Genomic DNA, 10,761 nt, shown 5'->3' with positions numbered 1-10,761 from the left:
TTCGGCAACCATGTAGCTGGCAACCTTCTCTTTCTCTCTCTCCCTTTCTGATCGTTTCGCCGAGGTAGGTTTACGTTTCTTTCATGTATGTGCAATAAAATCCAATGAAATCTTCATTAATTACCGCTGATAAATTAAAGTAGTTACTCCTACAGTTGTCGGTGACCCTTATTGCACATACTCTTTATATATTTCAGCTCAAATCGAAGGTGATTTGCATTCGTTTCCGCTTCGAGCTGCATGATTGTCGCACTGTTTGCGTGGTTGCTTGTAGCCGGGAAACGTTAACTTCATCTGGCGGTTGATTTTCGGCAATTCTTCGTGAGTTAGTTGTCGAGCGGACAGACAGGATGTTACTACTCTCTAAAGCGTTATGTCATGCTAGTTTTGGATGTTGACTGGGCTAGCACCAGTGACAAACGTTGCAGAATTGTGTAACTGTGGTACATAATGTACCCTGAGAGATATTTATTGGCTGCTGAATACAGAGAAGTCGTGAACGAAGGAAAAGCCTACGCGTATTTTGTCGCGTTCAAGCCACTGTTACACAGACGCATATCAATGTATTGCTGTTACAGATGAGCGATACAAAAGCTGCAAAGCCAGGGGCTCCAAAGCAGAGCAAAGCCCCGGCAGCGTCAAAGGGTGCGTCGAAGGGTGATGCAAAGGAAAAGAAACCCCATCACCCGCGTAACGTGAAGTTGCCCGGTGGAGTATGGCTCTTCTCACGGTCCCGAATGTACCACAAGAGGGGCCTGTTCAAGGTCAACCATGCACCAGGACAGAAGGAAAAGCGTCAGCGGAAGCGGACCAAGATTGTAAAGAAAATCCGGGGTGAAAAGAATGGTGGAACCCGTGTCGTTAGATTTAAGAAGGCTGTAAGTACGGAAGTGCCGTGTGCCTTGTCGTGGTAAATCTGATGCAGTATTTATTTTGAATGCACAGAGGAACTATTATCCAACCGAGGATAAGCCGAAGCTCAAGAAGACCAGGAAGATGAAGCCGTCTTGCCTGCATCCAATCTCCCTGCGCAAGAGGATTACGCCGGGCACCGTACTCATCCTCCTGGCTGGTGTGCACCGCGGAAAGGTGAGACATGATGTCGCGCTCCTATAGGCAGACATTTAACGCGGAAAAAAGGTAGGGTTAGCCCAACGACCCTACCCTGATCCTGCTGACAGGCTGCTTGATAGGCCCAGCAGTTTTGAGCCATCTCAAATTTCATGAACTATTGAAATATGACAGTCGTCAGAAAAACCAGTCAGTGACAGGAATTGAACCAGGGTTGCCAGTTGAGAGTGTTAACCAATTGTGCTACGCTGGCATCTGCTTCCTGGTGACTTTCCAAGGGCTTCATTCGATTACACACGCTCACTCTATTCACATCTTCCCATGCATACATGCAACACAAGTACGAGGCAGCAGCATCTAGTGAACACAATGAAATGTAACTGTTCTGAAAGTGAAAGTGACAAACACTGGCTGGTGCCAATGGCGACATGCACGGACGGCTTCCTTTGCTTGGGATGACCAGAGTGTGTTGTCGCACAGTAAGAGAGTATATATCCTTTCGTCTAGACGTACTGCCTCTCTGGCCGGAATGGAAAGTACTCGGACATTCTATTCTTGAAAGTAGGCCCCCTTTGCACTTGTTCCTTTGTTAGCCAGTAGACCAACAGTGTTTGAGTTGCAAGTAAAACTTAGCACTGTGGACATACGGAGTTGTTGGTGACACTTTGCTCCACCACTCCTGCCTCCTCTCCCCACACTAACGTTCGCCATTTCCTGCTGTAAAATTCTCCAGTTGTGAGTTTGCATTGGTCGCGTCTTGTCTTCTATGTTGTGGCCCTCGTTAAATTGCTGTCATATGTCTACGCCATGCAAGTAAAATGACTGCCATATTTTTGTTGTTCATGTTCTTGGGCACCTTAAGGCTTGCGTTGTGTTCATTTGTGCGTTTCGACCTCTGAAAAGGTAATTTCACGGCCTTCGTAGTTGACAGTCGATGTGAACCACAGGTTCAGGTTCGCCTAATCCCTTTTACAACAGGGCAGACATCCATAAAAAGAGTCACAGGCGAGTCTCCAAGCTCTCATAAGAGGAGCGAGGAATTTTAGTCAATGCTGGTGGGTTCGTCTTGCGGAGGCGCCACTTGATGGCTCTGGCTTCGGATGGCCGTCCGCTGTGTTTAGCCGGTTTCGGTTTCGAGACGGGGTCTGCCGGCTGTCTCGTGGAGCACCCTTGATTTTATTTTGGAGGCCTTTTCCCACTTGAGGAGGACTTTCTTCGTGTCGTTGATCTGGGGTTGGGGGCTGGGTGATGCCTCGAAGCCCAACATGATGGCGATAGGGACTGGTGTCTTGGGCACTCCGTCTTCGCGTAAGGCCGGGCAAGTTTGCAGGATGTGTTGTATGTCCTCTTCTTCTCCGGTGTTACATAGGGTACATGCTGGGTTTGCGTTTCCAAAGAGTCGCTTTTGTGCACAGCTTTGCTGACTGCTAGAGGGCTCTGCTTTTCTTTCCATAAACAAAAGTGCAACAGCCAATTTTCAGATTTCCACCGGTTGCCTAGCTTTTTCTCCCGCTTGCAAGGTACTAGTTTACGTGAGGGCCTTGTGCTTTAGGGTTCAGATTCTGTAAAATCCGTTTACCTCCGGGTTTGCATTAAGGTCACTTGCAGTAAAACCTGAAAAAAAAAGTTACCAAGAACATGCAAATTCACTATTGGAGGCAGTGCAGCCGCTTGGCATCTTTTGTACATCTAAAACGTGAACCACACTTTCCTTCTTTCTTTTTTCATTGTTATGTCCCGTTTTACCCTCTACAAAGACAAAACTTACTTTAACGAGAAATAGAACCACAAATATACAAGACCTTGCAGAAGCGACTTGTCGGCTAGCTCCCATAAGCCTACTCCTGCGAGCCTATTCCTTGGTGCTCTAGGTGTTGCACGGCCGGCAGCGAACTTGCGCTTGCCATAACGGGAAATCCTTCTCTCGCAGCGTGTCGTGTTCTTGAAGCAACTGAAGACCGGTCTGCTCCTGGTGACTGGCCCCTACACCGTCAACGGTTGTGCCATGCGCCGTGTCCACCAGACGTACGTCATCGCCACTAGCACCAAGATCGACATATCCAACGTCAACGTCCCCGAGCACTTGAACGACAGGTACTTCCGCAAGCCCCGCCACAAGAAGCAACGCAAGGACGATGGGGACATCTTTGAGTCCAAGCCAGAGGTGAGTGGCCTCCTGCTGGCTGGTGCCAACGGCGACATGCACGGACGGCTTCCTTTGCATTGGGATGACCAGAGTTGCGTTGTCGCACAGTAAGAGAGTATATATCCTTTCGTCTAGACGTACTGCCTCTCTGGCCGGAATGGAAAGTACTCGGACATTCTTCCGCCGCAAGTCGGTCCCCTCGCATTTGTTCCTTTGTTGGACAGTAAACTGTAGTGTTTGAGGTGATAGAGAAATGAATACACGGTGTACGATTTGACGTGCACCAAGGTTTCAAAAATTGGTCGCACGCTTGAGTCAAGCGAAACCAGCTGAATCCTTTTTGTGATCTGGCTTCCTGGTCGACAGCATCTTTTCGTGTTCAATAAGGTGAGATTATTTAGCTTTTAAAATATTAGTGTAAGGGCAGAGTGTGTTCATGGTACTGTACAATTTCCATTTCCATGTGACAATTGTGTACATGTTCATGTTCATGTACATGTTCCAATTTCCATTTGACACGTCGGGTGTCTTCAAGCAGCATTTTGAAAAGTTAAGCAATTAACTTTGTCTAATTAATAAGACACAATGAAAACAGCATTGGAGACTAGGGATCAGCACCACAAACATGATTCTTTTTTTTTTTTTCTTCTTCTTTTTTTTACATTGTCGTGGTATTTGTTGGGACAGCATGTAGGTACGGGTACAGTAAGGTGAACCTGTGGTCCCAGTGTCTTGTAACCCCAACCATGATCGATGTACCGATGTATACCGATGTATATTGGTAGTGTTCTAGTGCATGACCGGCTTCACGATAAAGAAGTTATATGATCCTTGGTAAGAGAGTCCAAGCTATACGATGTAAGCACGGAGCGAGGGTTTCCATAGAAAAATGTGCCAAGGTTGGAATCTTGCCGTCTGCATTGCATATGTTCCAGTAGTTCCTGAAAACGAACACATTGTTATCTTTTTGTTGTTCAGGAACCCGTTGTGAGTGAACAGCGCAAGAAGGACCAGATGGATGTGGATAAGCAGGTGCTGAAGGCCATTAAGGCTCACCCTGAAAAGGGCATGATGCTCCACTACCTGGCGTCGACTTTCTCTCTCCGCAACCATATGTACCCGCACAAGCTCAAGTTCTGAGCTCTTTGAAGTGTACATATGAGAATAAACTATGGGCCTCGGATTTCCAAGTGCTGGTGACGTATTCTCGAGTGTTCTAACAGCATTTGGAGCAGGGAATAAGGGGTATTCGTAGAGCAGCGTGCATCCGCAGAAGAAGCCACGTGTGCCTCAGCCTTGATTTGGGATAAGGACCAATGAGGTCGCTCCACTGGTAATAGGGAAGAGAGGGAACCCGGGGAGCTGTGCAGACAGCTGACCTACTTGCATAGTGTATAGCAGCAGTAGCAGTACAGGGATTTGGGCGACCAAATGCCTGCATCGTTTATTATTAAAGTGTTATACGAATGGTCGCTACCATCCTTTGTGTTCTCGAAAAAAGTAACCAGGACATTATTGTGTCTTGTACAACTGGAGACCTATCTTTCAGTGCTGTGGCTATGCGATGTCATTGGTACGCTATAGCAGAGATGTGTAGGTTGCAGGGCCCAGCTTAGTTTTGTCTCTCGTTTCTGCTCTTTCTACTGTCCCTGTTCATAGCAGTTTGCTTGCAGAACAAAAGCAGCATCTGGCAGTCATTCTGGACAGATGCCAACAGTGGGGTGCTTTGTTGAAGGGATGGTCGTGCAGATTGAGTGATTCCTGTTCACTAAAAATTCGCTCTCGTACTGTAGATACACACCACTGAAAGTTTCATTCAGAATAATGCAGTAGTTTTGGAGAAATCTGCCGAATTGTCTTGGCGCAGTATGGCCAGAGCTGCTCTTGTGCCAAAAAACCCCAAATCAATCACTCAATCTGCCGAAATATATGGCAGCATAAATGTCGTTTCTGCAGTTGAGTTATGTGGCCAGGTGGACGTCCTCTCTCAGAGTATGTCACTACAAGATTACTAATTACCTAAATTCACTCCTTAATTTAAAGGATTTAGGGCAAGAGAGAATGGGTGACAATCCTGATTTAAAACCGTTCTATATTTTAAAAATCATGGAATGAACGCATGCTATGAAATATCCAGTGCCAAATTTTGCTGTGCAGTAGATCAAAATATAGTACAAAAGAAAGACATGGACAACAGAAGTGGGAGTATTAATTTTAGAAGGGATATTCTGACTTGAACATGAGAGAACTGATTTTCTGAGGCTGGAACAACATAGAAAGGACAAACACATATAAGGCCTCAAATTTCAGTGACTTCCATCTTTCATATTTCAACTTATTACTTAAAAGGTATTGAGGGATGTCTACATTGTGACGGTGGCTCTGCCTTCGTCAGGACAAAGAAGGCAACTTTTTTGTGCAGATGGAAAAGTGGAACCTCTGCTGCAATGTTGACATTATTGTAAAATAATGCCCTGATGAAACATCGATTTCTTAGGCATTGCTTAGTTCTACCACAAGCACACCACAGCAAAATGTGAGGGTGTCTTGTCTTCAATGTCAGTCTTTTATAAAACTGGTATTGGACATGAGAGAACTGGTGTTCGTCCATCTTTCACTGGTATTGGAGTTTCTCATGGAGACCACCTTGGAATCTCCATTGTCGGAACAGTCAGAAAAAACAGGATTTGAACCCATCATACTTCGCCATGGCTGCCACCATTATAAAACCCCTGTTGCTAGTCAAAATATGCTTCACGTGCCAAGAGGGATTTTTTCTTTCTTTTTTTTTTTCTGTTTCAGTTTTCTCCTGGGATGTTGTCATCCAGTAATGACTACCTTGTCCCGTTTCTTTCGGGTAGTTGCTTTATTTCTGATATTGATTTAAGGATAAAATGGAACATGTACATGCACCATGTGTGGTTAAGAACATATGTGCTAGCAGCAGTGAATCAGAGAACCCTTTGTGAACCGTTTGGTAGTGGTGCTGCAGTGGGAGGATTTGCTGGTGTAGCTTCAGGGCTGTGTTTCTGAAAAGAAAAACAAATATATAGTTTGTGATCAGTGTCATGTAATGAACCACAAACCTCATTGTCGAACCAGTGTAAGATCCCACAGAACTGTTATTATTTAATGTTTTGTAGTGCATGCTCTGTACGGTTGCACCATGGAAATCATCAATCACTGGGAATTAATAGAGCCTTGTGGTTTCGGGTTTTAAGTTTTTTGAAAATCAGGAGGTAAATATCGGGTTTTATATCAGGGGCTGTTAAAACAGGGTAAAATTGGGCTATATGGGTATTTATTGGGTGGAAAAGAAGTAAAGAGAGCACCTCTCATTTCATAATGGGGAGGGGGGTAAAAATGGGTTTTGTTACATTTAACACTAATTTCTAAACCTATTCTTGATGAAATTAAGTTTGGAAGTGATGTTCAGTGGTTGAAGATGTTGCCAGGTGTGCTAAATCAGTAGGTCGTACTGTGCTAGGTCGGTACAGCAACAAAACTGCTGAAGGTAAATTTGCTTCTTTACGTTAAGCAGATAAGCTTTTTACTGCAACTTGGTAAGTGGTAGCAGCTCAGCCTTATCTTTTGACCACGCCTGCTCAACATGAGTCCGGTCCGAACCCATTCTCCAATGCCTTGCTCACACCAGCAAGCAAAAGCAAGCTTTACCTGGTTTCCTCCTAATACCTACTTTACTTTTAGGTATATAATACCCCTGTCAGACATACCGTATTTTCACGCGTATAAGCCGCACCGCAGATAAGCCGCAGGACGCGTTTTTAGGAACGTTTTGAAAATTTTCCGGCAGATAAACCGCACTCGCAGATAAGCCGCGGCAATACAAGACGACTTCTATGTGCAACAAAGGAGACCATAGAGTAATGCCATAAACCCTGTGGTCCATACTCCGGGATCGGCATAGTGTACAACAAAGGAGGTCAGTTCTAGAGTTCTACCAAAAATCGGATTGTGCCATTGTTGGGCGCTTTTCATGTATTGATGGGTCAATCTACTCGAATGTGGAATGTGTCGAATGTTCGTGCATCAGCAGGGCAGTGCTATTCCAGAGACACTGTCGACCCTTTTGTTAAAATCAGTGTATGGGGAAAATGCCTAAAAAAGTAGTCATCAGATAAGCCGCACCGGTGGATAATCCGCAGAGCGCCCGTGAGAAAAAAAAATCGCGCATAAGCCGCGGCTAATACTCGTGAAATTACGGTACTAATTTAGTGTCACTTATTTGAAGTGCACTCCGTCCCGTAATGTCACTTTCACTAGGCTCCTGCTACACGGCATAAGTAAGTGTCACTAAGCAGTCATGGTGATGACGATGGGCGAGCTTTAACTCCCACCTAACATCGGGGAGTGCGCCATGCTTTCTTGGTAAAATCATTTTTCTTACGTCCAGAAACATTTCATAAAGATTTTCTTCGCAGTTGAAGTCGATTGAACGTCATAAATATAATTGTTGCGAACCAAGACAAGTATATTTATTTGACAAATTTTCAATCTTCTTCTTCACCTCTTTGGTAGTGTTTACTATGTCTTGCGCGTGCAACTGGCCCGCGATGTCAGCATACACTTTCGCGTTTCGCTTGGTCCTCCCATGTTCTGATAGCATAGGTTTCTATCTCAGACCACGATGCCCTGTCTTTTTTGTCTTCCATTATTCAGTGCTTCACTGCGAGTATTTCGCGATTTCGCCGGTAACACTTAACCACCGTGCAATGTCAACAAATATGGATTGCCGCGAAGTTGATTACGAACTCTACTGGGCAGTCTGTGAACAAGAGCACCGGTAAATCACGCCAAAAATCCTTACGTCTTTCTTATACAAATAAGCGCTGTCTTAACAAATTTGTCCAAAAATAAATTCCGATTGGGTTGTTTCTTTCCTTTTCCAAAAATAAGCTTTTTGTTACGCAATCGCCTGCCATGGAGGCTACGTACTTGATTGTCGCAGGCAAAGTGAAGTGAGTTTGGCGAACTCACTTCATCGTAAGTGTACTTTGCATTTAGTGTCACTAAAAGATGCCGTGTGACTCCGAAAGAATGACACTTACTGCAAGTGTACTCGCTGAAAGTGACACTAAATTAGTACATCTGACAGGGGTATAAAAGTCTTACCTTCTTCTTCTTTTTCTCTTTCTTCTTCTTCTTCCGCTCTTTGTCATCATCATGGCGCTTCTGCTTCTTATGTTTCTTCTCGTGTGAACCGTCAGCAGCACTTTCTGAAAATGCAAATAAGAGGGCTTTCAGTCGCGCTTGACATGTAAGTGTAACGTAGGAAAAGCATCAGCCTGCTCTTGATTCTAATCTGATTCCACGTTCCTGCTAATTGTATGGTGCTTAGAGAAGTGTGAAATCTCTCCTTTTTGGTGTAGATACATTGGCAGAAGTCGTGTGTCTCTTTCACAGTTGTACAAAACCTCTCTAATCCTGAAGGGTGCTCCTAGATTGTTCTTTCTGCTACTTTCCTTTTGTTGTGTTCATTTCAGAAAATGAAGAATAAGATTGTAAACAGCTGAGAGAGCTTCCAGTACCTTGCTGCTGTGACTCTTGGCTTGGTGTGTCACCCAACTTATGCTTGTGTTTCTTGTGCTTGTGCTTTTTCTTCTGGGGCTGCTGGCTCATCATTCGGTACTGCTCCGGAAGCTGCAGCGCAAAGAAATATTGAGATTTATATTGACTCCCGCAACAGTCGGAGTTCCTCATTGGATACAAAAATTTCTTGCACACATGAGTGCGAGACCAAAAAAACGAAGACAATCATCGATTGGTTAGAGAATTGCAGGTATATAATGAACTCTTCTTTCAAGGCCTGTGGCTCGAATGTCTCACAGAGAGAACGACGGAAGCTACTGGCGGAGAAGTCTGTGAGGCGGGACCATCAGCAACAAAATGAAACTACGAATACTTTGCCGTAAATTTGTGTTAAATATTCTACTACGTGATTTTAAGCACCATAAAGGTTCGTGGTGCATCTCCTGCTTTTTAGTTTTGGTCTTGATAGGTTTGGGCTCACTTTACCACTTCCCTGCACCACATTCGCTGATGCAGAAATTTGTTACCCAAATGATAAAAGGGGGAAAACAGGGTATCTGGATAAGCGAAGCATGACGGCACAGGATAGCAACCTAAAATGGACTCCGCTGGGCTGACACGTGTGCTGTGTATGTATACATAGCTTGCACGGCTTGCAGCGGCCCTCCAGAAAGAGGGAAAAAGCAGCATGCGTATAGGCGGGGTGCGCCGGACCACCAGAAAGAGGGAAAAAGCACTGGTAAAGCTATGGTGTGACGTCACGTGCAAGCCATCTATAATGTATATAGGACATTGTATTGCGCACCTATAAATTTGTGCAGGTGGCTAGATGCCAGTAAATATTGAGGTTACTGAGCATTATAGCACAAAGTCATAATGCAAAACGTACAAATCCTGTAGTCAAGACGCAATGCAAGTGGCTTCATTGCGCAAAGCAATTGCGCTGCTACATCCCAGACTGTGATGACATCAATCACTGCAGTCAACAGGGTGGTAATGTCATATCCACAGGTAGGATTCGATTTCTTATCTTGCGATGTGATACTTGTTTCCCGAATGCTTTCTGAATTGAATTGCCTGAATAGTTTTGCATGTTCTACACAATGTTTGTCTGCGATGAGTAATTTCTGGGCACCACAGGCATGCCTCGCCTATTAACCCTTGTAGGTCGCTATCCTGTATGCTTAGAAGGTATGTACTGTTGTTGCTATCTTCTTGTGCACAGCATAAACTTACCGGGCCAGGGTGAAGTCTGAATCCTACTAACTGGGCTCCCATCAACGGAGCGAGCTCCTTTCCACCTACGGGCGGCTTCTCGATTAAAGAGCGCAGAGAGCTGTAAGTAAGTAAATAAATAAATATACAAATAAAATAGCACATATGCATGCAAATTCTGTGGAAGCCCCGGCCTTGTGCCGTAACTGTTGGCACGTATTTCCTCTCCGCACGTGAAAACCACACACCTATTGTCTTGGTCTCCCGGTGCATCAATATTGCCAGGAAGATTCGGGAGAAAAGCACTCAGCTGATCTTTCACTTTCCGTCCACTGAACTTATTGTAAGAATGCTCCAACCCATAGGATACCATCAAATTTGTGGCTCCAGTAAGCTCACTTTCTGCAAAGGGAAGAAAAACATGTTTTTCGACAGTCGGTCTCTATGTGACCAACTTAATATGATCCGTGTAGAGTCAGAGTTATTCCCGTTACGTCCACTCACTTGGAGGTTCTTTCATCAAGTAAAACGGCCCACTGTGGACAATAGCTGGTGTTTTCCCCAGTGATATTGTAGTTTTCAACGTCCCAGTTGTGTCCTGACGAGACACAACTGGAGAACGAGACCCCCGAGGGCTCGATTTTGGTGAGTATTGGTCTGGCCGCCGTACAATATCACCCATCGTGCGCCATGTTGTTGTTTGGTTTGGATCATAGTTTGGTCTGGCCTGGTTAGCAGCAAGTCGTCCACATCCACAACATCAGGATTGAATGCCCTGT

General features: G+C 44.9%; 2 protein-coding genes across 2 annotated transcripts; one reads left to right on the top strand and one right to left on the bottom strand.

Annotated features, from left to right (window-relative positions):
- The first annotated feature begins 557 nt into the window (after window positions 1-557).
- LOC135370808 (large ribosomal subunit protein eL6-like) lies at window positions 558-4,398 on the top strand. Its single transcript, XM_064604666.1, has 4 exons — window positions 558-878; window positions 946-1,089; window positions 3,002-3,235; window positions 4,196-4,398. The coding sequence occupies exons 1-4, from the start codon at window positions 579-581 to the stop codon at window positions 4,355-4,357; spliced, it is 840 nt and encodes a 279-aa protein (XP_064460736.1). The 5' UTR covers window positions 558-578; the 3' UTR covers window positions 4,358-4,398.
- A 1,664-nt stretch (window positions 4,399-6,062) lies between these two features.
- Window positions 6,063-10,698, bottom strand: LOC135370810 (mediator of RNA polymerase II transcription subunit 19-like). Its single transcript, XM_064604668.1, has 6 exons — window positions 10,487-10,698; window positions 10,231-10,384; window positions 10,004-10,103; window positions 8,767-8,878; window positions 8,351-8,454; window positions 6,063-6,246 (listed from the first exon to the last, which is right to left on the bottom strand). The coding sequence occupies exons 1-6, from the start codon at window positions 10,662-10,664 to the stop codon at window positions 6,169-6,171; spliced, it is 726 nt and encodes a 241-aa protein (XP_064460738.1). The 5' UTR covers window positions 10,665-10,698; the 3' UTR covers window positions 6,063-6,168.
- Window positions 10,699-10,761: the final 63 nt, after the last annotated feature.

This window comes from Ornithodoros turicata, chromosome 10, assembly GCF_037126465.1.
Source record: "Ornithodoros turicata isolate Travis chromosome 10, ASM3712646v1, whole genome shotgun sequence".
NCBI lineage: Eukaryota > Metazoa > Arthropoda > Arachnida > Ixodida > Argasidae > Ornithodoros > Ornithodoros turicata.
This window is presented reverse-complemented; position numbering and strand designations above follow the sequence as displayed.

Coding starts and splice junctions, on each gene's coding strand:
- LOC135370808 (XM_064604666.1), top strand. CDS start 579: ATGAGCGATACAAAAGCTGCAAAGCCAGGGGCTCCAAAGCAGAGCAAA. Junction 879..945: donor TCGTTAGATTTAAGAAGGCT/GTAAGTACGGAA, acceptor TTGAATGCACAG/AGGAACTATTATCCAACCGA. Junction 1,090..3,001: donor CTGGTGTGCACCGCGGAAAG/GTGAGACATGAT, acceptor CTTCTCTCGCAG/CGTGTCGTGTTCTTGAAGCA.
- LOC135370810 (XM_064604668.1), bottom strand. CDS start 10,664: ATGGGTGATATTGTACGGCGGCCAGACCAATACTCACCAAAATCGAGC. Junction 10,104..10,230: donor CCGGGAGACCAAGACAATAG/GTGTGTGGTTTT, acceptor ACTTACTTACAG/CTCTCTGCGCTCTTTAATCG. Junction 8,455..8,766: donor CCAAGAGTCACAGCAGCAAG/GTACTGGAAGCT, acceptor TTGCATTTTCAG/AAAGTGCTGCTGACGGTTCA.